Source organism: Castanea sativa, chromosome 11, assembly GCF_040712315.1.
Source record: "Castanea sativa cultivar Marrone di Chiusa Pesio chromosome 11, ASM4071231v1".
Lineage (NCBI taxonomy): Eukaryota > Viridiplantae > Streptophyta > Magnoliopsida > Fagales > Fagaceae > Castanea > Castanea sativa.
Window position 1 is genome coordinate 55,710,273 of NC_134023.1, and position 27,855 is coordinate 55,738,127.

General features: G+C 32.7%; 1 protein-coding gene and 1 pseudogene across 1 annotated transcript; both read left to right on the top strand.

Annotated features, from left to right (window-relative positions):
• The first annotated feature begins 3,141 nt into the window (after positions 1–3,141).
• Positions 3,142–8,111, top strand: LOC142617829 (wall-associated receptor kinase 1-like). Its single transcript, XM_075790790.1, has 3 exons — positions 3,142–4,021; positions 4,192–4,356; positions 6,895–8,111. Exons 1-3 carry the CDS (start codon positions 3,145–3,147, stop codon positions 8,094–8,096), a joined length of 2,244 nt encoding a protein of 747 aa, XP_075646905.1. The 5' UTR covers positions 3,142–3,144; the 3' UTR covers positions 8,097–8,111.
• Positions 8,112–13,016: 4,905 nt separating this feature from the next.
• LOC142616756 (protein FAR1-RELATED SEQUENCE 5-like) lies at positions 13,017–17,604 on the top strand (annotated as a pseudogene).
• Positions 17,605–27,855: the final 10,251 nt, after the last annotated feature.

Sequence of the window (27,855 nt, forward strand, 5' to 3'; positions counted from 1 at the left end):
AGCTTAAATGGTAAAATTTTTGATGGTTGTATAAGAGATCTGGGGTTCAATCCCCATTTACATCAAAAACTAATTGGTGTCTTGGTCTGATGATAAAGAGCTGTCATCAGAAGCGGACGCCATAAGTTAAAACTCTCTAAAAAAAAAAAAATCCATCACAGTTCACTGAGGCTGGCATCATCTTGAAAGGAAAATGTTTACCGACTAACACATTAAATAAATTTCAGGTCTTTACAAGAGTACGTAGTTGCTAGATTGAATTTTTTTTTTGGTTACTAAAATACTGGAACAACTTGTTCATGTCCTCTCTACGTACATATATACGTAAGTGTACCCTACAAAAACATTCATTTCATAATGAATTCTATTTCAAATAATATATATATATATATATATATATATATATATATATTAATAATAATTGTAAGTAGCAAGCAAGACGAGAAAATTGCTCCCTGACGTTATTTTTATTTTTATTTTTTTGATGTTTTCTTTAAATATTTTTTTATATCAAATTTAGTTGAATAATATAAATTTTTTTCCATATTTTATCAATGTTTTGTAATGGAAAAAAGTTATAAGAGAAATATAGGATTCAAAAAAAAATATTATAAGTGGAATATAGAATATCATTTAAATTGAACTCTAAATTTTAGATGCACAAATGGTTACAAACTTACAATATGACTTAAAATGGTTATAATTTGATCATTTTATAAGTTTAACAAAAATTGACACATATTGTACATGGGATTTTTTTTTATTACTAAAATTCATTACATGAGAATTAAGTGAAATTTCGACAATGAAGAAATTATAACACGGATTATAAAAATCATAACAAAAAAAAAAAAAAAAAAAAAAAACACAATATAATGCTTATGTTATTTTATAGGTAATATTAAAATACCATTTTGAATTCACAAGAGTGCCGGTGTTTTATTTTATTTTATTATGTAGAATGGTCTTACATATAATGTGTGGGCATATATAACGAGAATCTTATAGTATTCACACTTGAATGGAGACATATATGTTAGTTATAACTTTTATATACACAGGACGGCTTGATGCATTTGGAGGCCTAAGACGAAAATTGATTATCTTATTTTAAATACAAAATTACTACTAATTAATATGAACTACATATAATTTTTTCTTTTTTATAGAAATTTTATAGACAAAAAAAAAGACAAAATTTTTCATACTTATTGATGTGGCAGATTGATAGTGATAAATAAAAGAATAGTATTAGTGGTAGACTTAAATGAGAACTAGTAAAAATTTGCTAACTCAACTCATATTATTATTATTATTATTTTTTATAAGTGTAGTATTCACAATATTTTTTACAACAAATCTTAGGTTTTAAATTGCCTTTTGTTTTCTATTTGAAAATATCACTATAATTATTTTTTTTTTCCATCAATAACATGTTGTAACAACCTACTACTTAGTATTAGTTGTAAAAGTGTTGTGAAAAATATTGTGGACTTTGAATTTTTCTCTATTTTTTATTTGATTTTCATTTGGTAAAAAAATATTATTTTATTTATTAATTATAAATAACCATATTGGTTAAAATTTGGGGACCTTTTTATTATTTGGAGCCTTAGGCGACTACATTTCTTGCTGACCTATTCAGCCAGCCCTGTATATATAGGAAGGGATGAGTTTAAGTTACATACTTGGTGTAACTCTAAACAATGTTACAACATTTAATAACTTGTTATTGAATTCATTTCTTAAAAGTTATCACTGTTAGATTATAGTATCTTTGAATATTCTACATACTTGCAAAATTTCAAGGTAATTAAAAACTGACAGTTATGTTATCAATTAATTGTTTAAATTCAATTGTAACTTAAAATAATATATAAAAGATGAGTTTATGGATTAAATGGTAAATAATATTTGATTGACATGAAAATTTACATGCATGTTAAAAATATATAGAACATGTAATCCATCGGTTGAATATTTAAATATTAAATTTAATAATAAATTATTAAATGGTATAACATTTTTTAAAGTTACATAAAATGTAACATGCATTTGCCCAACTCATAGAAAGAGAGAGATAAAGTTCCAATCATTATACGTAAGGGACTTTGGCAGTTTGGCCTTGGCCTAGTCTACAAGACTGTGAGGTTCAATCATTTTACGTCAGCGACTTTGGCAGTTTGGCCTTGGCTTAATTTCTAATACTGCGTAGACCAAATTAAAATTTGAACAAGTAGTCTTAAAGAATATATTTATGTTGTTGGGAGATTGCGATTTATACAAAGTTGCACATCATTTAATGTAATTAATTGTATTATAATGAGATTATAATTTTGGGAAGGTCCAAAACTCATAATACTGAGCTGAAGTGCTTTCAATAATTTAAAGAAAAAAGAAAAACACTGTTTTGTATATTTTGAGTGGAACAATCACAGGAGCAGCTGCTGGTTATAATTTTGTTTTCTTGTGCCTATGCTAATATGTTAACAATTCGATACTTAAATAATGGACATTGATGGTGGAATTCAAAATGAGTAACGCCACTATATATATGCTATAAGGCACTTGATATTTGATGGTTATAACTAATGAAGCTTTTTATCTGATTAATACTATTTTCTCATTTGAGTTACTTGAGAACTGAGATGTAACTAAGGGGGTGTCTGCAATTTTTTTTTTTTTTTTTTTTTTTTGAGGAAATGGAGGTGTCTGCAATTGACTTCACCACTTTGTTCTTTTTTAGTTAAATATATATGGGGAGGGTAGTGTGTTAATGAGATTTGAACCCCTCTCTCAAAGTCCACCTTCATTGTATTATTGATTCACTCCATTTAGTCATTGACTCGTTCTGATGACTTTATCAAAGTCTCAGCATCATGGACTCTAGAGCTTGACGTCATAGATAACTGTGGCAAATATTATACAAATATAAGTAACATCCGGTATATGATTTGAACGGGTCTATCTTAATTTTCTAATGCATATAAAATTCCAGCATCTACTAAAATTCCACTGTGTACTGCACTGGACATGAGCTTTGTCATAAAATAAATAAATAAATAAAATTAGCATCTATATATAGGAAGTTTTTTTGTACAACAACACAGTAAACTCCTCTTCCCAGAAAATATTGGGTGCTGTATGGGTTTCCAATTCCACAAGATGCTTTTGCAAGTCACATGGGTTGCTGTGTTATTATCATTGACCACTTCAGCCTCAGCTGTACTATATCCATCAGCCCTACCTAATTGTCAGAACAGTTGTGGAGGTGTAGAAATTCCATATCCTTTTGGAATGAATGAAGGATGTTACCTAGATGAAAGTTTTTCCATCACTTGTGATAACTCGACAAGCCAACCTACGTATGGAGATGTCATTGTTAAAAACATTTCCATCGAAGACCACAATATAGAGATCTTGGCCTACACAGCCAGGGACTGTTACAACAACACTGGTGCACTTGTGAATAATAGCAATCACCCCACTCTCTGGTCACTTTATTTCACAATTTCTGACACTCAAAACATGTTCATGGCCGTCGGGTGTGACACTTACGCATACCTTGATGGTTTTAAGAACAATGAATCTTTCTCCCTCGGCTGCACGTCGGTATGTGTAGACGCTAGCAACGTGGTCAATGGCTCTTGCTCTGGGATCGGGTGTTGCCAGACGGAAATTCCAAAAGGAATGAAAAATATTACATTGGAAGCACATAGCTTTAATAGTCATTTAAAAGTATGGAATTTTAATCCATGCAGCTATTCCTTTATTGTGCAAAAGGACAAGTTCGATTTCTCAACTGATTCCCTTCAAACTCTTCCAGAAAAGATGCCAATGGTTCTTGATTGGGCAGTCGGAAATGAAACATGGGCGGTCGGTAATGAAACATGTGATGTGAACACAAAGAATTACTCATGTGGAGGGAATAGCACTTGTACGGGTTCCGAAAATGGAGGATACTTTTGCCTCTGCTTGGATGGTTACCGTGGGAACCCATACCTCAAAGACGGTTGCCAAGGTATTCTTCTGGTATAATTTTGATATAGTCAACTATAAATGGCAGAGAATTACTTTCACTAACTACGCCAGAATTGTGATATAAAAATTGTGTTCACGAACTTTTTTATAACCCTTGCTTGTATTTATATTTCCTCAAAGTTACTAAAATGTGGGCTTTGTTACCACCAGATATTGACGAATGCAAAGAGGGCAATAACAACTGCACCAGCAAAAACACTAATTGTGTTAATGACCCAGGAAGTTATTATTGTGTGTGCAGCGTGGGGTACCATTTTGATGACGGAGGGGCATGTGTCCATCCATCATCCAATCTAGCAATTAAGCTCGCCATTGGTAAGTATATTTAATTATGGAAAATTCTTGTTGTGTATAAACTATTTTACACAATATTATATATACTCTAAAAAATAACTGAAATTGTGACTTTAAATCATGGTTTTATAGGTATTTTTTATTGTGTAAAACAATTTGTATGTATTAAATACAACACTTTAATTACTAATTTATATTGTGGTGCATTCTTGAAAAATGCTTATTGAGTTTGCAGTTGATTGTCAATTACGACTGTACCATATATATATATATATATATATATGAGTAAATTAATTTATTAATTTGTACTTCAAGAGTACATCTTTATGATATTCTCTTCTCTCACATAATAATGAACTTTATTACCTAAATTTATAGTGAGAGTCATCATTGATTGTGAAGAATATTCACACAATAAAAGTCTAGTGACATAAAAAAATTTCATAACTTTTCTTATAATGTTTGACATTTTATGTTATGACTGGTGGATTGTAAAAAAAAGTGTTATTATGAATTTATCTAAAAGTAATGTTTCAATTTTAACCTCTTTGTTTTAATTATAACTTCTTAACAACTTATGACAAGTTCATCAAAAAATTTGACTCTATAGCTAGCATCACTTACATTATAGAATTGTGTGATAGCACTCAATATTATTAAAATTATATCTATGGGCTTAACCTACTGCCTTAAGTTATGTCTTTTATATTATATAAATTCTTTAATTAGAATCTCCCTAATGTGTTATTTATCCAACACTAACAAAATTCCATATGATTAAGACACTTTTTTTCCCCCTAAACTATAATTATTTGTAGTTATATCTCAGATGGTTGAAACTAGGGGTGGCAAAATTTGACACGACCCGCGAACCCGACACGACACGACACGAAATTAGCAGGTTATGGGTTGAGGCTTAACGGGTTCGTGTCATATTCGGGTTGACACGACTAACCCGTTTAATAAATGGGTTGGGTTAGGGTTGAACACATAGAACCTGTTTGACCCGTCTGACCCGTTTAATTAAATGATATTTTACCAATATACCCTTCAAACTCTAGGTATATAAACTTATTAGTTGTTGTGATTTATTTTCTTTGACATATTGTGATTGATTATTTGTGATATTGAGATATGCTTTAACTTTGAATGATTATTTGTGATGCAGTTACTCGTTAGTTCTAAATTTTATATTAACAATATTTATTTGTTTGTTTTTTCATTAATTTTTATTTTTCATTTTGATAAAATCTGATAAACAGGTCGACACGACTGACCCGTTTAATAAATGGGTCGTGTTAGGGTTGAGAAATCTTGACCCGTTTAATAAACAGGTCGGGTTAGTGTTGACCTATGTAGTCGAATACTCATGACTTGACACGACACGAACCCAACACGCGAACACGAATTGCCACCCCTAGTTGAAACAATCAAATTAGGGGGAAAAAACCCTCAAATGGTTGAGGTAAGTGCCATTACCATTTTTAAGGGAAAAAAAAAAAAAGAGATTTAATTTTTTACTGTTGCAAAATGATAAATAGTAAGAGTCATGCAACATCTACAAACTATTTTACAACATTTTATTTTATAATATTTTTACAAAATGTTTATGTGGCTCACAATTAATATTATTTTTTCATTTACTAATAATCGTTCACTACATTAGCAGTTTGTATATTTTTTTTTATAAAATAATTTTTTTCTCTAGCATTATTTTAATAGTAATAAAGAATGATAGTTTGTCTGGAAAAATGAAAGGTAATTTGAATTGTAATTCTTTTTTGTTTAGATTGGTTGGGTTAGAACTTCCACATAATATTGGCATCTTTTCTTCAACTTATCGTTGGATTGAGATTTTGTCAATCCAATTAGTTAGTATTATCAGGAAAAAAAAAAAAAAGCAAAAGTGGGTTATTCAATGTGGTGGGAAATAATTTAAAATCATTGCCCATGTGTTCAATACAAAATTAAATAAATAATCTTGAACTTTTAATATTTGACTTAACTCAATTTGTTTACCAACCTAATTTTTAGTTTATATTTATAAATTTATAGAATAAATGTATTCCATTATTTTTTGTTTATTTTTTATTTACTTTTGGTTATCATCAAATAAAAAGATTAAATTGAAATACTGTAATATGATATATTTAATTGAAGTCTGACCAATCTGGAAATATCTGCATGGAATGAGAGAATGGGAATAGAGAGTGAAATAGTCATCTCTCTCTCTCTCTCTCTCTCTCTCTCTCTCTCTCTGTGAAGAAAGCTAATACTCTCAAAATCTTTTTTTTTTTGGAATGGTAATACTCTCAAAATTGATCTCTTATATTGTCAAATTTTATTATATTTTATCTTTATTTTTACATTGTGAGAAAGAAAGTTTTTCTTTATTGTTACTAACCTCTCTTGTTCTCTTCTTTAGCATTTTAACTTCCAAATATAATATAGATTTAAATTGAATTGATTCCCAAATTTTCGAAAAGAAAAAGAAACTATACAACGTCTCTTAGTGTATATATATATATGGAGTATTACATTTGTTTCTTTCAAATACAGGTATTGGCATATGCATTATAGCTATGCTTGTCTGTAGCTCTTCGCTGTACTTGATAGTAAATCAAAGAAAGCTAATGAAGCTTAAACAAAGTTTCTTTCAGCAGAATGGTGGTTTAATATTACAACAACAACTCTCTAGACAAGATAATTCAACTAACGTGGTGAAAATCTTTACAACAGAAGAGTTGGAGAAGGCTACCAACAATTATGATGAAAATCTAATCATTGGTCGAGGAGGGTTTGGTACTGTTTATAAAGGATTTTTACCAGATGATAGAATTGTGGCCGTTAAGAAGTCAAAAATAGTAGATCAAAGCCAAATTGAGCAGTTCATCAATGAGTTAATTGTACTTTCTCAAATTAATCACACAAATGTGGTTAAACTATTGGGTTGTTGTTTGGAGACACAAGTTCCTTTGCTAGTTTATGAATTTGTACCCAATGGTACTCTCTTTGAGTACATACACCATGAAAGCAAGGTGTCTATTGTACCATGGGAAACTCGTCTTAGGATAGCTACAGAATCTGCAGAAGCACTTTCGTATTTGCACTCTGCGGCTTCTCCACCTATAATCCATAGAGATGTCAAATCTTCAAACATATTACTAGATGGTAAACACATAGCAAAGGTATCAGATTTTGGAGCATCAAGATTAGTTCCACTTGACCAAACACAAGCCATAGCTACAATGGTGCAAGGAACTTTCGGATATTTAGATCCCGAATACTTGCACACAAGCCAATTGACAGAGAAAAGTGATGTTTATAGCTTTGGAGTGGTCCTTGTGGAATTATTAACAAGTAAAAAGGCAATTTCATTTGATAGGCCTGAGGAGGAGAGAAGCCTTGCTCTGTATTTTCTTTCTTCTTTGAAAGAAAATAGATTGTTTGAAGTTCTTGAAAAGAATATAGCCAATGAAGAGAATGCAGAGCAGCTGAAAGAAGTTTCGAATCTTGCAACGAGGTGCTTAAGATTGAAAGGGGAGGATAGACCTAATATGAAGGAAGTAGCAATGAAACTTCAAGGTTTAAGAAAGATGGAAAAGCATTCATGGGTTAATGTAGGTTCCAACTTGGAAGAGACTGAATACTTACTTGGTGGGCCATCTGATTCTCGTGAATATGATGTTAATAATAAAATAACCACTGGTTATGATAGTGTGAAACATCACATAATGTTGGCCTTTGATGATGGGAGATGATCAAAGCTTGGTAACATAAGTTTACCAAATGTCATATATATGCTAGTTTGTGTAATGTCTTGCCTTTCAATTTATATCCTTTCCTTGTAATTTTTAGGAGTTTTCTCCTAAAATGCAAGTGTAGGGATAAATAATGAACTTGAAACTTCAAAATTGTAATTTTATTATAGTGCCTTTTTTATTTTTATCTTACTTTATTTGTAAACACTTAACATAAATCTCTTACCAATTTCTTTACATATGTGGTTTCATATTAACATAAGTATACATAATTTATACTTAAAACAAAACTTTAACATGATATATATTATCTTCCCTCATACAAGAAAATTTCAATATAAATTTTTTTAATTTATAAAATAACACACACACACACACACACACACACACATACACACATACATACATACATACATATATATATATATATATATATATATATATAGAGTAAATCAAGTATAGTTTCTAAGATGTCGTATAATAAGTTCTCTAATTAAATTAAAATAAATAGTTGCATTAAATTTAATTTTCATTGAGAAATATATCATTAATTTTGTTTTATTGGTCAATAATCATGTATTTGAATTTGATTGAGAGGAAATCGAATTCAAGCATTGTATCTAAGAAACTATACCTAAATTTTAGTCATTGAAAATATGATTGGGTTTATTTTTGGGGGAAGGAGGGGGTTCTATAATACTAGAACAACTTGCTTTATGTCCTCTCTACGTACGTATACAATACAAAAACATTAGTTTGAGAGAGAGAGAGAGAGAGATATTCAATCACCATCCCGATGGGGGCTATAACCTAGTCTCTTCAAAGATTGCGGAGAGCAATTATAAAGTACCGTCATCAGCATCATTATTTATTTTTAAAATAATTTTTTTTAATTATTATTTATAAAATATTCAGAAAAAAATTATTGATAATATTAAAACTCAGTATAATTAACATTTACAATTTACACACTAGTCTTGGAGGAGATCAGATATATCTAGATTTGGTCATCAGTACAACAATCACATGCATACTTCTTTTGCTAAGTATAGTGCTGTTCGGTTCCGATAGTCCTATCTTCGGCGACACATGCAAGAGATCTCCCATTTCTTTAAGCCCAACAAACCATTCCATGCATCAGCTTGGCCATGCATTGATAAATCTTCTCCATGGAGGTGTTTGTGTGTAGGACATGGCTTTCTTCTACTTCAAGAGTAATATATATCTAGTACCCCTAACCCTTTGGCCAAATGTTTAGTTATTTGTTTTAAGTCATGTACTGTTTATACCTATCAAATACATCACTCTGATGGCTGGTGAACTTCAGATGCTATGTATACTGTGAACGGTGCACAACTATACATGTATCCTTTTAATATAAAATTTTTTATTATAATTGATTGGATTTTTATTGGAAGTGGAGTCACCTCTAATTTACAAAATCCTTTTTATTAATTTTTATTACTTCTAAATATAAATGAGATATTTTTAAAACCTCTTTAACAAGTACACCGATACCAATTAATGAATATATATATATATATATATATATATATATATATATATATATATATATATATATATAGTTTGTAGGGAGGTGGCTAGAAGAGGAAATTGCCCCGACCCCGCATTATTTTTATTTTTCATTTTTAAAACTTTAACTGCCACATGTAGTTTTAGTGTTGGCGTGTGAGTGTATTCTCTTATTTCATCTCCCTTTCCCTATATATATATATATATATGTGTGTGTGTGTGTGTGTTTTTCTCAAAAAAAAAATATATATATATATATATATTTTTTTTTTTCATATGTCAAATTTAATTGAAAAATATAGATTTTTTTCCTATTTTATAAATGTTTTGTAATGTTAAAAAGTTGTAAGATATAAATATGGGATTTAAAAAATATAGTATAAGTGGAATATGGAATATTAATTATTTTAAGTTGAACTCAGAATTTTAGATGCACAAATGATTATAATATGACTTAAAATGATTATAGTTTGGTCATTTTATAAGTTTTAAAAAAATAACATAAATTGTACTTAAGGTTTGTTTAATTACTAAATCATTACATGATAATTATAAGTAGAATTTCGACAATGAAAAAATTATCAATAATTACTTTAGCCTGAGCTATAACATATCAATCAACCTTACCTAATCTTCAGAACAACTATAGTTCCTAAGATGTTGTATATTAAGTTCTCCAATTAAATTAAAATTAATAGTTGTATTGAATTTGATTGTTATTGAAAAAATGTCATTAATTATGTTTTATTGTTCAACAATCATGTATATGAATTTGATTGGGGGAATCAAATGCATTGTATCTAAGAAATTATACATAAATTTTAGTCTATAATTTATAAATGACCAATATATTATTTTCTCTTGCCCAAGAGAATTTCATCAAGTCAATTTTATCTAATTTAAAACAAATATGTTCTCTCTTTCATTCATGTATAATTATCCTTTAAATTATATGATTCATAATTAATATTCTTTAAACATTTTAAACCAAGGTTATTTTGTTAAATAAATTAAGGATTACACATTAGAGTATATGAATAAGAATAGTTTTAGAAAACACAAAAGGTATACAAATATGTTATTTTTGATAAACTAAATAATAAATATTTTCAATTAAATATGCCCTTTGGGTGTTCAAGGCTGACAATTTACCATGGGTCTACACCCATAGCCAATGCGTTTGGGTAGCTGATTTGTGCATGGACTGTAGTTTCGTTCTCCATTGAAAGAAACACAATTTAGACCCCAAAATTATGACTAATGTCAATTTAAAAAAAAAATTAGCATATAAGCCCAATGGACTTAGGTCCATAGTGTAGGTTACTTGTACAGTACACCATGTCTACTTATATATAAGATAGATCTTTGTACCTTATTACTTGCAGTTTAATACACAATCATTCAAACTTTTCACATGGTAGCAGAGCTAAATCATAACAATTGGATGAGAACCCAAACTGAGAGTAGACCATTGTTAATTTCAATCTAACTAGAGAATTAGGCCCAATTTTTTAAGTAACTAGCCAATTGACAATATCATACATATAAAATATAGCAGCAAAACCCATATAACTATAGCAGGACATCAAAGTATTTACGGAGAGAAAAACTCGAGAAATAGGCAGAACGAGAAATAGGCAGAAAAAATTCTTCGGGCCTCTAGCACTAAATGATCCACTAATCAAGAATAGTTGCAGTACATAATACATATCACTTACAAAACCCTCCAAAATATGTAATGACTATGTACATGAGTTTCCAGTTCCTACTAGTAACAAATTCCTCTAATATTTTCTCCTTGTCAGTCTTTGGTTTAGATTTGCACTACAAAATTCAAGGGCTATAGTGGCGTTTGAAAAACATCACTATAAATCCTATAAACTTTGCTATAGATCCATCTGGGCTATAAAAATGGTACAAAATGTTGATGTAGAACCATTACTATTGGTTCATCGAGGTCTATAGCGGCGTTTTGGAAAGCATCACTATAGATCCAAATCTATAGCAGCGTTTCTAAAACGCAACTATAGGCAATTTTTTTATTTATTGGATATGGTATCGTTTTAATACCTATAGCAGAATTTTTTGAAAATGCCACTAAAAAAGACACTACTATAGCCAATGTTTTATGTAGTGCTGTGACTTAATCCTCCAATTGTAAAACCAATTCTTTTTGGTCAATCCAAGGCCACTTGGAGATTTTGGGTATTCTCCAATGATTCTCAAGCACTAAACAACACCAAGAATTTTGAAGGTTTCTTTGTGTGTGATGGTTTTAATCTCATCTTATAGTAATTAACAATTGCAGATGGAGAAGGTGGAGAGAATGAGAAGATTTTAGTTCTATGGTGTTAGGTTTCTCTCTAGCTTTTTAAAACTAAGGTTTTAGATTAATCATTATTTTTCTATTAAACATTAAGAACTAAACAATTTCTTTTTATACAAGATAGAATTCTACTCTAGCTCATTCTTGGAAGCTTGAACCCCGACCCTTTCCCCTCACACCCCACAAGCTTTTATACTTGTGTAGTAACCACTACACCAAGAGTGCGCGGTGGTAGAACTAAACAATTATGGTTACAAAAGAAAAATAAAAACAAAACAAAGCAATGAGCAGTAATTACAATATAGGTAAGCCAACTATATTCATGCATTAAAAAAGCCAACTAAAAGAATATATATCTAATTGAAATTTTCTTCTATGTTCAATCAAAAGCTTAGAAAAACCAAAAACAAAAGAGAAAGGAGAAGCACAAAGAATAATAAATATTAGTCTGCCTAACAAAAGATTGGACGTAATAAGCACACAAAATACCAATAAAAAAATACCGTAATGTTTTATATTATACGTTACTCTTTTCTTTCTTTTTTCTTGTTTTTTGAGATCTATTGTATGTGTGGGTTCTAGTTAGCTCAATTAGTAAAGTCTCTGATGGTTGTATAAGAGATATGGGGTTCAATCCCCGCCTACACCAAAAACTGATTAGTGTTTTGGTCTGATAATAAAGAGCTATCATCAGGAGCGGACACCATAAGTTGAAACTCTCTCCAAAAAAAAAAAAAAAAAAAGAACTATCGTATGTTACTAGAGATATTTCTAGTAAATTAATAATCATAATAATACTTTTTATCTAAACATGTACCTGGAGTCTCATTGTTTTGCTTAAAATATTTTTATATTAAAGTACATGCTTCAAATAGCAACCTCAAGAAATTTTCATATAACATTATAAAAATCAATTCAAATTAAAACATGAAAATTACATTTAATTAAATAAAAGCTACCCACAACATGCATGATGGGCACGGTGGATGGGCCCTAATGGCTTGAAACCATTGAAATTAAATTTGGGAAGAAAAGAAGAAGAAGAAGTATGACCGATAAAAATGCTACCCAATCGAGTAAGAAATCTATCATTTTTGATGAAAGACAAGGATTTCCTCCACACAAGCTTGCAGCAACTACTGCAAATAGGACAGATGTCAAACAAATAAAGAAACACATATGAAGGGTCATGTGACATGCACATGACCCATTTTAAGAAAATAGCTGTTAACTTAACATTAACAACTTCTCTCTGTTTCAATCTATACCAGACGGCACAACAGTCCCACACACAGCCAAGCTTCTCTCATCCTTCTCCTCCACATTTGTTTTTCTCAAAATCCTAGATCGGCCAAAGAATCATGGCCACATGCAATGACTGCCGATCTCACCTGACCATATCTCCATTCCTCCTCTTCACCCCCTTCCCCCTTTGCCAATTCCACCCCATTCACTTTCTCACTCAACCGATGCCACACCTAGCAACCTTCTCTCTCTTTGCCATTCCCATCCCACACCCATATATTCGCCACCAAGGACCACCATTTCATCGTTTCTCGACATTTTCCCTAACAGTGACAAAGTCAATAGCTATCAATTTTTTCAAGTCTGATTTTCACTAAATTTATTGTAATTGAAAAAAATAAAACATTGTTTTAAAGATCATTATTTCCTTAAATTTGTTTCTTAAATTGCATTATATTTGAAGTTAGAATATTTGAGTTCTATAGCTTAAGAGCTGATGGTTTTGTTGGTTTTGAATGGGCATTTATTGTTGATGGCCATGATTTTTTACTACTTATTTTTAGGGAGTTTGAGCATAATTTCTGTTTAATAAGATTTTTAGGTATTTTGAGTTTTGAATATTGTTGTTTTTGTTCATCGTGATTGTTTATAAGACTATAAGCAACTATGGTTTCTTTGCTGTGTTTAATAAAAAATTTGAATATTATTTTTTATATTGAATATTCCTAACACTATTGCTTTTTATTGGTTTTTGGATTTAGGAAGAAGCTCAAGTAGAACCTATTGATGGAAGTCCAAACACCTCGAGTAAACATAATAAGGAGATTAAGGCACCAACGATTGAAATAAAATTTGATTGTGATGATAGTGCATATGAGTTTTACAAACAATATGCTCACAGAAGGGGCTTTAGTGTAAGGAAACATTATATAAGCCGAGGGAGTGCTGGACATATTAAGAGGTGAACATTTTGTCGTTCAAAACAATGTGAACTAGCTATTGACAAACGTCGTGAACAAGTATCTTTCTATCACCCAATTTCACGAAATTGGTTGTTTAGTACAAACAACTTGTCAACTTCAAAATGATGGTATGTTAGAAGTTGTTCTTTTCACGAACAACATAAGCATGAGTTTGCTCTTTCTCCAATGAAACATATGTTAAGATCAAATAGAAAAATTACACTTGCCAAACAAGCTTTTACAGATGATGCAAAAAAATCTGAGATATCAATAAAACAAACCATAGAATTATTGAGCATGCAAGTTGGTGGTTATGAAAATCTTGGGTTTTTGAATGTTGACTATAAAAATCATGTAAATTCCAAGAGGAGAGAGGCTTTAAAGAGAGGAGATGGTTGCACTGTGATGGATTGCTTTAAAAAGATGCAATTAGAAGATCCATCTTATTTTTATTCTACACAACTTGATGATGATAATCAAATTCTGAATATTTTTTGAACTGATTCTAAATCTATAGTTGATTATGGACACTTTTGAGATGTTATATGTTTTGACACGACTTATCAAACAAATTCATATGGTCGACCCATTGCTCCATTCGTTAGGGTTAATCATCATAAACAATCAATTATCATTGGAGCAGCTTCACTTTATGATGAAACCATAATGTCATTCAAGTGGTTGTTTAAAACTTTTTTGAGTGCAATGTCAAGGAAACAACCAATAACTATATTTAAAAATTAATTTGCCGCAATGGCTAATGCACTAGAAGATGTGTTTCCTGAATCAAATTACCGTCTATGTGTGTGGCAGATTTATCAAAATGCTGCTAAGCGTCTACATCATGTTTTTAATACATCAAGCCAATTTCAAAATGATCTTAGTTATTGTGTGTATGATTTTGAAGATGAATGGATAGTTGCTTGGAATAACATGCTTGAGACATATGATCTTACTAATAATTCATGGTTGCGTGAAATGTCTGATGTGAAAGAGAAATGTTCTATGGTATATGGTCGACATATGTTCAATGTTGATATGAAAAACACTCAACGTAATGAGTCAATGAACAGTGTGTTGAAGAAATACTTGAAGCAAAACATGGTCTTTTGTAATATTTTGAACATTATTCTAAAGTATCGTCTAATAAGCGAAGTCAAGAACTATAAGCAGAGTTCAAAATGAGTCAAACAAAACCAGTTTTACTAGTTGATTTCAAGATGTTGAGAGATGTTGTAGAGTTGTACACTCCAAAAATATTCAAAATGTTTCAAGATGAATATGTGAAGATTGTGGATTGTACTATTTACAAGGCTCGTAAATCTTATTCTATTATAAAATACAGAGTAAAATATCGAAACACAACTCAAGAGCACTTAGTTAAATATGAAGCCTCAACAACTACAGTCTAATGCAACTGCATGAAGTTTAGCTTTTTGGGAATTCTATGTTCCCATGTTAAGAGAATTTCGGCCTTTATGTATTGAAAATATGGACACAAGATGCAAAGTTTGGTTCTATCAAGGACTATTGTGGCATTGATGTTTATGGTAGTGCACAATAGTCAATGGGAAAGCGTCTCTCTCATTTGAGTCACAAATGTCTTCAAATTAACACACTTGCAGCAGAGAGAGAGAGAGAGAGAGATGATGTATGAACATGTTGATAAATGTTTTGACAAATTATTGAAGCATTTGCAAGAAATGAGAAATGTTGAAAAGTCCATTAGAAAGGAAAAAAAAAAATCTCAAAGTAAGAATGCTCAACCCAAAAAGACTAGTGGAGCAAGACAAGTAAAATCATGTGTTGGCCTAAATAAACTAAGTTCATTTACATTCCATTATAGAACATTAATTTGTAGGTTCATAAATTTGTTTTATGTGAAATTTTTTTTTTTTCACATAGGTCAATTCCTCAGTTAATATTAATTCTAACAAAGAACATAGTAATGTTAAACAACCATCACAATTAGTAGACAACATAACTTAGGTATGATGCTACTAATTACATATTTTGTCTAATATCCTATTAAACATTTTCTACTATTAAAAAGTGATACATAAATTTATTTAAATGTCATGTACAAGAATATTTGGGTTGTAGTAATTTGGTTGGACAAGGAAATGTTGTTGAGTTATATGGTCTGAATCAGGTATGCATATAACTTTCTTTGGTTATATCCTACACACTAATTATTGCTATCACTTATAAATTTTGTCTAATATGCTACTACCCAGTTACTTTCATTAGCATAGAAAATGAAATATTGATTTGTTTGAAAGTCATATGTAGGAATCTTTTGATTGTGGATTTTTGGTTGGACAAAATCATGTTGGGTTATATGGCTTGAGTCAGGTGTGCATAGTTGTTATGAATTTTGCTATAACTTAAACTTATATTTTCCTTTTATTTATTTTTTTCCATTTACTAATTCATATTTAGTGGCATATTTTGCAAGCTTCAATAGATTCTAATATTGATAACCTTTGAAAAACACTATATTGGTTGTTTTCCTTGTTTTTTGTACAATTATTGGCCAACATATTGTATAGTTATAGTAGCTAGTGGACAAAACTTTGATAGTATTTTTTGTACAGCACACTTGACTTTGACAGATTTTTGAGGAGCATTTTGGACAACGCATTTGAGCTTACAGAATCTTTTTAAACATATTTTGTAACAAATGAAGCTACTTAAACATATGGGTTGAAGGGGCAGTGATAGTGGCAAGGTTCTTCACGAAAAGGAGAGTAAACCTTGAAGCTATGGCAAGTACATTGAAGAGTGCATGGAAGAGGGAGTTGAGCTTTAAGGTTCATGATTTAGGGGAAAATAAAGCAATATTTTTATTTAAGGACAAGATGGATATGGTTCATGTTTTAAATAAAGGTCCCTGGTCCTTTGATAAGTATCTCATAGCAGTTCACAAATTGGAAAAGGATGAACAGATACAAAACATCATCTTTGACAAGGCTAGCTTTTGGGTCCAAATTCATGACCTACCAACAAGAAGGATGACGAGGGAGGTTGGTGAGTGGATTGGCAAAACGATGGGCAAGGTTGAGGAGGTGGATGTCTCGACGACTAATAATCTTCTAGGGAGTACATTCGAGTTCATGTGAGAATCAATATTAGACAAGCTCTGTATTGAGGAAGACTGATTAACTTTGGAGGATCGACGTCAGTGTGGGTAATCTTTAAGTATGAATGGCTGCCAATCTTCTGCTATTGGTATGGCAAGCTGAATCATGATGAGAAGGACTGTGGAATGTGGTTGCGAAGTAAAGGATCATTGCAGGCATATGACCAACAGTATGGGGCGAGCATAGAAAAACTCCAATGCCCTCAGCGAGTACACGTGCATGTTGGAGAGAAAGGGAAGACTAGTACTCATTTTGCTCACTTTATGGTGACTGCAACGATAAAAGATGGCGGAGATTAGTCGGTGGTGAAGGATGCAATGGTGATGGAGGTTGAACACACATTGAATGAAGAAGAAATAAAGCCGAAAATCACGCTGAAAAATTTTATGGATTTAGTAATCGTGGTTGACAGTGGAACTTTTCAGAAGGAAGTAGCGGCGATTGACAGGGAGTCAAGAAGAAACATGATTACCAAGGCTGATATCTCGGGGCCCGAAATCAAGGCATTTAATTCGGATATAACAGATACATGCTTAGAAATCAGGGGAAGGGAAGATGGTGCTGGAGTAAACTATACAAAGGATGGTATTAGTGCAATGGACCCAAGCCCAATTGAAAAGGTGACTTTGGGCTCAGAAATTACACAACCACATATAGTGACTTTTAAAGGAGTGAAGATGGGCTCTTTCAACTTGGGCCCCAATAATGGTAGCATGGTTCAAGAGACCAATAGTAATAGAAAACCAAAAGTGAGGAATAACATTCCGAACACAGCACTGAAACAAAACAAGGAGCAGCTAATTAAAAGTGGGGCTCATCAAGGTAAGGGTTCGGGATGTAAGGAGAATGAAAGACGCCTCTGTTCAGAATAGTAAAGGATCATGGCAAACGCTTACCAGGGAAGCTCCAGCCACGATGGCCATGGATGGGGATTTAGAGAAGGAGGGTCTGAAAAGGAAGCTGGTGGTTCCATTGGGTGAGGTGGATCAAAACTTGGCCTAGGGGAAGAAGGTGAAGACAAATTTTGATGAGGTAAGTTTGGTTCCATTAGGACATATGTGATTCATGTTAGGAATATATGTCAATATAGAATTGGCTAATCCTTTGACAAAATGCACTTTACTTATAATTGGATAAATCTAGGATGTGTTTAATACTTCAAGAAACAAGGTTTCAAGTCCAAGTGTTAAAGCCATGCAAATCTGTCCAAGAAACAAGTGATGAAGTGCTAGATTTTAAAACTCAACAAATAGCATCTATTGAAGCTTAAAAGCAGCTTTGGCCTGATACTCGACAGTTGCTGGATAGATAGGGTATCTATCGAGAATTATGAAAATCAGTTTTTCAGATCTGATTTCACTCCAATCCGTGTGTACATGTTTAGGCTTTCTTTTCTCACAACCCTAAACATATATAATGATTATTTTAAGGGCCGTAAAAGGTTGCACAGTTGCACGAGTGTAAAGCAAAGTGTTGTTCATGCAAATTGTGATCGGAGACAGAATTTGCCCTAGTTTTTCTTTCTCTTGAAGAAGCTACTGCATTTGTACACCGTTGGGTTTTGTGACCAAGAAGTTTCGTGATCTTCACCATGTTGATGAACTGAAGAACTTTGTAACCAACATCTTTCTTAAGTTAGTGATTAAGTTGCGTATTGAGATCCGCACATCTATTAGTTAGTCACTTACTAGGAGCCATGCATTGAAAATGAGAGATTGTCACTACAGAACAAGTCCAATTAGGTATTAGGGTAAGAGTTCAACTGTAAGTTGGTATAAAGTACTGGGATTCCTTTACTTGTAACCGCTTGTTGTGATAATAGTGGATTCTTAGGAATGGTGACCTTAAAATCATCCAGTGGGGTTTTCGTCTAGGAGGTTTTCCCCATTCGTAAACAAATTACTGTGTCAACTTTATTTTCCACTGCATTTCATTTTAGTTGGTGATTTGTTTGTGTTGCCACGCATATTGTATGTTAATATGATTAATTAATCAACTTGACAAATTAATTGGTTAACTCATCACAAGGGGTCAATACATTCTTGGCTTATCAAAGGCTAGCGGCTCCAACAAGGCAGACATTCTATTTTCTATGGAGTCTAACAAAATAAGTATTTCCCAGATGAGGACTTTATTCATGCCAAGAAAGGACATCACCCATCTTTTGTGTGGAGAAGAATTTGGGTAGCCCAATCAATAATCAGTGATGGTGTTAAATGGCAAGTGGGGAATGGTGAAAGCATTAGCATATGGAAGGATAAATGGACTGTGAATCCATCAACTTTCAACATAGTTTCACCTCAAAGATTACTAACCATGGGGGCGAAGGTTAGTGTGCTCATTGATGCTGAAAATGGAGAGTGGAAAGCTAATATGATCCGAGATTTGTTTCTAGAGCATGAAGCTGACTCCATACTGAGCATCCCATTAAGTACATTACTACCAGCTAATAAATTGGTATGGACAGTAGTTGCTAATGGGAAATTTAGTTTGAAGAGTGCATACCATTTAACTAGAAATGGGAAGGGGAAAGACAAAGGAGAGAACTCAGATCCGTCGTTGATGAAACGATTTTGGTAGAAGCTATAGAGAGCAAGAATCCCAGCTAAGATTAGAGCCTTTGGATGGAAAGCTTGTCAAAATATCCTACCCACCAAAATGAATTCATTTCATAGGAAAGTACTAGACAACCCAATTTGTGATGAATGTGGTTTAGAACCTGAAACTGTCATTCACTTATGTCAGTGCTCAAAAGCCAAAGAGGTATGGAACCATTGTCATCTGCTATCTCTGGTTGAGGGTAAAGGGGAATGAGGTAAGGCACGGAGGAAGAAAACTCGCAGCTGCTGCAATTTATGGATTAGCCACAAGACTGCTAGAGGAGTACTCTACAGTACAGGAAAATCCAATCCAACCCCAAGGTAACTCAATAGGAAGTAACAAATGGACTCCTCCCTCAATAGGATGGTACAAGGTGAATACTAATGGTGCAGTTTTCTCTAACCACAAATGGACTGGTATTGTAGTGATAGCAAGGGATGATCAAGGGAGGGTAGTTGTTGCAATGAGTAAGAAATTGATGCTCCCCTTAAGGGCATTGGAAGTTGAAGCTAAAGCGCTTGAAGTTGCTGTTATATTTGCTAGAGACATTGATATCCAGAAGGTGGTCTTCGAAAGTGATGGTCTACTTGTGTGTTCTGCAATTCACGGAGTCACCAAACCACCTACAGTTATTGCCAACATTATCTCTGGCACCAACCAATATATGCCTATTACACCATGTTGAAGTTCAACACACTCGAAGAGAGGGCAATAAGGCAACCCACGGTCTCGCACAATATGCTCAATATGTAGATGACTATGTAACATGGATGGAGGAAACTCCAACCATTATAGAATCTGCAATTGCTTCAGATGTAAATCAGTTGATTCAGACTTGAATGGATAATGGAAAAATGGTTTTTGTATATAAAAAAAAAAAAAAATAAACATCTTAGGTCCTATATGTGCATGTTTGAGTAAGCCTCTAGTTAGGTACCAATTATAATTGCAACGGATAAATATTTCTATATGCAATGGAAAAGTTCATTTCTATATTTTTGTATCTATGTATTTGCATATTTAAACAGAGGCAGCTTTAGATGAATGCAATATAGTGATGTGGATGGAAATTTAAATTCAAGAAGCTTAAATTTAGCAATAGATTTGTTGAAATTTTCCTTTTACCTAGCTCTCTATTATAAGAAAAATACTCTTCAAGAAATGAAACTAATGAATGCAATATAGTGCTATGGATGGAAATGATGAATGCAATATATTGATGTGGATAGAAATTTAAATTCAGGAAGTTTAAATTTAGCAATAGATTTGTTGAAATTTTCCTTTTATTTGACTCTCTATTATAAGAAAAATACTCTTCAGGAAATCAAACTCAGCAGAGCTATGGCGACAGGTGACAACATCGATAAATTTTTTTCGGACATAAACGAAAGTAAACTCATTAGCTTGATGAATGTTGACGTTAAAAATATCAATAAAATTAAGGAAGGGATCAAATATCTTGAAACATTAATTACACACATTGGTTGGATTGATACACATTCATTGCAAGCCTGCTACGAATAGTGTTTGGAAATAACTCCCTATACATTCTCCATATATCAATACATTGGCTCACCAAAATATTTCCAAGAAAATATACATCCAAATCTCCCTCCAACCATGGACTGCTAACAAACCAAACACCTTAAACATAAAAAAACAACAAGAACCAAAATTCTACAAAGTTCTTTACTTTCTTCTTTGTGATTTTATACAATCAAGACTCTCAACAATGTTCGCATCCTAGGCCGCATCTCTGGATCAAGTTCAATGCAATTTAGTGCAATATGAAATGCTACAACATCTTGCTTCTTTGCATACACTTCAGGTAGTAGTGCTGAGTCTATAACCTTGTTGCGATGAACATATTTTTAGGGGCTGAACTCATGGATATACATTAAACCCGTACTAGTTCCTTGAGCAATTTTTAACCTTGTTGCCCATGTAAGCAGGGGCAAAGAATAGGAAGGACCAAGACTGCCTGCAATAATTTAACACCATGGAGAAAACATTGTCATTACAATGCTCACAAATAATGGTCACATATTACAACAGTCAACAACAAAAGTTAGGTGAAAAGTTGGGAAGCACGGGTGCGGCGTTTGGGCCACCGCACCTGCGTCCTACGCGGCCCGACGTGGGGACACTCAGGCGACGCCGCTGCCTGCGCGTCCGTGCCGCATCGGGCATTAAAAAATAATTTTTTTGGCGCGATTCGCTCCGATAAGGCGCCAATTTGTGCCGACGCCCACGAAATCAGGCCCATTCGCGCCGATTCGGCCCGAATCGGTCCGTATCGGGCGTAAACCGATACCGGCAGAAATCGGCCAAAATTCAAAAAAAAAAAAAAAAAACAACAACAGGTGCGTAACCGTTTAACTTGGCCGGAAAAAAAAAAAAAAAAAAAAAAAAAAAAAAAAAAAAAAAAAAAAAGGTGCAAACGCACCGTTTGGAAAAAAACCAAGACCCAGTCCTCTCCCTCTTCATTTTTTTTTGCGCCTCTCTCCCACTCTCTGCCTTCATTCTTCAGTTAGGCTCTCTCCCATTCTCTGTATTCTAGTTATTATTTATTATTACTCTTAAATTTGGTATATATTTATATAATGTGAAAAAAGTATGTTTAGCAATATATTAAAAACATAAATAATAATTTTTTTAATAATTTTTTAATTGCCGCACCTGCACCCTACTTTTTCAAAAATTGCCGAGTCCCGCACCCGCTCCCGCACCCACACCCGAATCCCGGAACGCACCCGTGCTTCATAGGTGAAAAGTAACTAATTATGCCATAATAATGTCAATATGAAAAGTTTTAACAAGGATACAATAATTGCTTGTTGTATGTGCAATTTAAAGAACCAATTTTCTACCATATTAACATCTAACATGTAATCATATATGTAACATGAGTCATTGATCTGTTCAAGTAATAAATATTTTTTCTATCTATGAACAAACAGGATAGCAACCATTAATCCCCCGTCAAATTTAGCTTTAAATCACAAGAAGAAAATTTTTGCCCATGGTCGATACTTTTGCTACATGTCACCAATGAAGGAATTTTGTTCATTGGGTGCAATTTTTGCCAAATGGACGAAAAGGGAATTCCTTTATTTCTTGACATAGTATATGCTTGAAAATTACCGTGCCTAAGGTTCTTAACACTCCAATTGATTATGGTAAGCATAACAAGATGGCTAAATACCTATAAAACAAAAATTTATGTATGAGAACATCATAATTACCAAACCCAACACAACCTCAAAACAGAACCTACTTGCACAAACTCAAGCTAGCTATGAAACTGGGAAATATTTAAAAAATAAAATTTACAAAAAAAAAAATTACAAATATATCATATCAAGAACTCAAGCTAGCCAAAATGGTAATTTTATGAAAGTTACAAACAAGAAATATAATTATCACAACAACAAAAAACCAGAATTAAATCATCCAAATATATCACACAAAACAAACCAAAATAATATCAAATATAGAGGGATATGGTAAGAAACCTAGAAAAAATTGGAGCCTTAAAAAGATGGGTGGTAGAATCGATGATCCTTGGTAGCAAAGAGGTGGGTGTGGGATGGGAAAGGCGGAGCATGTGGCAGTAGTTGGGGTTTCTGAGAAGAACAAAGAAAGAGGATGAGAGAGAGGCGTTGATGGGGTTTTATGGAGAGAGAGTATTTTCTTCCAGTCAATACGTGGTCATGATCCTCTTGCTGGTGGAGAGAAAAACAGAGATGGAGGAGGATGAGAGAGAGGAGAGAGGCGGGTTTAAGGAGAGAAAGGAGCTTGGCCATTTGGTTTAGATGAGAGAGAGGAGCTTGTGTGCAGGAAATCCCTGTCCTTTGATGAAAATGGCACCTAATTTGATTAGAATGATGAGGATCTAGATTGTGACTAACATCTAACATAGTTAATCTGCACACATGGAATTATACGATTGAATGGAAGAACCGCTAGACATTATATGATTGTATAATATTTACAACTTTTATATATATATATATATAAATCAAATTCAACCACAAAATAAAAGAGGCCTACACAAAATACTAATAAAAAAAACTTTTCTATGTAATATATGACTTTTTGAAAAATATTTCTACTTCTAAAAAAACCATGCGAAGTATAGGTTAATAACTAGTATGTTATAAAAAACCGAAATCATCCAATCAGCACATGGATGGTTCATAAAAAATCTAAAAATAAAAAACACCCAATAAATGGGTCCAAACTCCAAACAGTAAAGAGGAGAGAGAGAGAGAGGATGTGCTACCTTTGCCTCAGCTAAGATGAGGCAGAGAGAGGGAAATAACTTGCTGGTGTAGTTTTGGTCTCTCTCAGAAGCAGACCTAGTACCGACTTGTTGTTCAGTGCTGTTGCATTTTGGTCTTAGTATTCACTAGGGGTGGCAATTCGTGTTTGCGTGTCGGGTTCGTGTCGTGTCAAGTCATGAGTATTCGACTACATAGGTCAACACTAACCCGACATGTTTATTAAACGGGTCAAGATTCCTCAACCCTAACACGACCCATTTATTAAACGGGTCAGTCGTGTCGACCTGTTTATCAGATTTTATCAAAATAAAAAATAAAAATTAATGAAAAAACAAACAAATAAATATTTTTAATATAAAATTTAAAACTAACGAGTAACTGCATCACAAATAATCATTCAAAATTAAAGCATATCCCAATATCACAAATAATCAATCACAATATGTCAAAGAATATAAATCACAACAACTAAAAAGTTCATATACCTAGAGTTTGAAGGGTATATTGGTAAAATATCATTTAATTAAACGGGTCAGACGGGTCAAACGGGTTCTATGTGTTCAACACTAACCCAACCCATTTATTAAACGGGTTAGCCGTGTCAACCCGAATATGACACGAACCCGTTAAGCCTCAACCCATAACCTGCTAATTTCGTGTCGTGTCGTGTCGTGTTCGCGGGTCGTGTCAAATTTTGCCACCCCTAGTATTCACTCCCTCTGCCTCACGTCTCAGTGCTAAAGTCTCTCTCTAGGTTAGGTTTTTTTTTGGGGGGGGGGGGGGAGGAATTTGATGGAATGATTTGAGATCATATAGGTTTTGTTTTAAATTTTTTTAAGGGCTGCGCTGATGTTTTGATATATTGGCTGAATGTGCTCAATTTTATTTAGCTTTTTTTATTGGTGACTTTGTTGTTGGGTTTCTAATTTGTTTTTCTGGGATTTTCGATTTGTAAATTTTTTATAAAGCTATATAAATACCTATACTTTCTAGACCAATTTATCAATTCAGCCATTTGAAAATTTATCCATGGCATGTTGGAGTGGATTTAGAAATTTGGATAGCTATCCATTGTTCAAAATAAAAATTAATAATGACTTTTGGACATTTTTTGGATGCTTGTTTTTTATAGGTAATAAAAGTTTTATTTATAGTAAAAGTGCAATGTGTTTATGATTGTAAACTCACAGCAATAAAAAGAATACAGCCCTGCAAGTCTGTTAGGCAAAACTGTGCTTGGCATTTTTAAATGTGAAGACAAGGCCAATGCATGATCTTTCAGTCGTCATATAATTTGCAAAATTGATTTGTCAATGAGCAAATACACAACTCTTTAGTAAGAAGTCCAGTGTCCAACCAATAACCTTGTGACTCTTAAAGATTATCCAATCATATCCGTACATACACATGAAATTCCATTGACACCAAATTGTTATATATTTTAGTGGAGAAAAAAAAGAAAATGAAAATCTATATAAAGTTAAGCTCATTTAAAAATTGAGTCACAACACCAAAGATATCTAGAATACAAATATGTACTCATATAACTCAATAGGAACATAATTAGGGGCAGAGCCAAAGGGGGGGGGGGGGGGAAGAGGGGGTATCTGCCCCCCTGACTCCCAAAAAATCTCTTAGGTACTTCTGTTCCTACCTGATATGGTGAAAAAACAAAAAAAAAATCGCTTTAGAGAAACAGACCTTGACACCAACCTAACAAAGGAAAAACAATCTCCCTCACGTATCAGAGGATTCAAAGCATGTGCCTTTTCACCTACTTCACTATTCTTTTAAAGTAGCTTATATCTTGTGACAAGATTCTTGTCTCATGTTTTCACTCATTTCACTGGTGTATTGTTTTGTTTTGCTTTTCTTTTTTTTTCTTTTTTTTTAATTCACTATTCATATAACTTTTCTTATTAAAAAATGCTAGAAATATTACAAATTTTACTACATTAATCTTATAAGATGATGTATTACTATCACAAAAAATCAATTATATTTAGGCAAAAATGCACTTTTGGTCCCTACATTTTGGGTCAAATCCTATTTTAGTCCCAAAATTGATTTCGTTACTAATGTCATCCTTAAAAAAAGAAAATCGTTTTTAAAATGGTCCTTACTGTCAGTCAACCAATAGAAAAATCCTACGTGTTTAACAGAATGTCCTGCTTGCTGACATGGCGCTGATGTGGCCATTAAAATATTATTAAAAAAATATTATTTGGAATTTTTAAATGCCATGTCAGCATTTGATTTTTTTTTTTAAAAGCCATGTCAGAAAATTTAAACAAAAAATAAATTTTTTTTTTTAAAAGCCTTAAATCTAATTTCCCAAATCCAAGAAACAAACCCAGCAACCAAATCCAATCTCCATCAATGCCAGGAAAACAAGAAATAAATCCAACAAACCAACCAATCTCTAGCAAACCCATAAACTCATAAACCCCATAAACTCATAAATTTCACATTCAAATTATCAAATTCTTATTCCAAATATATCTTGATCATGAACACACAAGAACAACAAACTCTGAATATTCAATCCCAAGAAAAAAAGAATAGAAACCCAAAATATTCCAAAATTTGTACACAAATTCTTCCACAAAAATCAATTGTACACAAACACCAACCCAGGTCTGAATGGTTTTTTTTTTTTTTTCCCTTCCTTTTTTGTGTTCTTATCATAAGCAAATTTGGGTTTGGAGCAGATCCAATGGCACTGTTTCTACCTCCTCGAAACCAACAGCACCATTTCACACCACCAACCCCAACGCCAAAACAACACAATCCACCTCCTTAACCACTTGTCAAATGACGCCATCCCGACCACGAAATGACTCCTCGACCACCCCGTCTCGTTGTCTTCCTCATCAATTGTGTCTCAGCGGCTCATGGTCGTGAGAGGTAGAACTTGGAGTCTTCGGCCATGGGCTTATGGGAAGATCGAAGAGAGTGTTTTGTTTTATTTGGCCATGGGTGTCTGGGTTTTGGAGCTTGCTGTCTCTAGCCATGGGTGTTTGGGTATAGAGCAGATCAAAGAGAAATCAAAGAGGCAGGGAGTGAGAGAACAATGGGTAGAGAGAGGGATTAAATTGATGTTGTGATGTTGGTGACTAAGAAAATTTGATGTTGGGTTGGGGAACTTAGGACCCAAATGGAAACTGATATAAAATGTAAGGACTAAAAGTGCATTTTTGCCTTATATTTATTTATTATTTTGTCTAGTGGTACTAATCACGTTCTTACCACATCAATTTGTTAGCTTTTTGTAATAAAACTTGTAGCAATTTTAGTATTTATTTTTTGTCTCAATTTTTTTTTTAATTTCTATTCTATATCTTGACTTTTTCAATGTTTTAAACTCTTTTTTTATTATAAACCCAAATTTGTTCACAATTGTTTAATTATTTTTTATTATTATCAATTAATATTTTTTAAATTAATTTCATTTTTAATATAAAATTTTAATCTTGCCCTCCTCGATTGAAATCCTGACTCCGCCACTGACCATAGTTCAAAAAATAATATTTGAACGCTTAAAAAGTGCCATGTTTCAGATTATTTTTATGAACAAATTATGAGTTTAGATTAATTAGTTTTTCTGAACGGTTTTGGTTCAACAAAAAAAATTATTGTTCCTACAGCTCTTAGCTCTTCTTA

What these genes read in the sequence shown, in the direction of transcription:
- LOC142617829 (XM_075790790.1), top strand. Translation starts at nt 3,145, where the DNA reads ATGGGTTTCCAATTCCACAAGATGCTTTTGCAAGTCACATGGGTTGCT. An exon ending in CCTCAAAGACGGTTGCCAAG is followed by an intron (nt 4,022 to 4,191) that starts GTATTCTTCTGG and finishes TGTTACCACCAG; the next exon opens with ATATTGACGAATGCAAAGAG. An exon ending in AGCAATTAAGCTCGCCATTG is followed by an intron (nt 4,357 to 6,894) that starts GTAAGTATATTT and finishes TTTCAAATACAG; the next exon opens with GTATTGGCATATGCATTATA.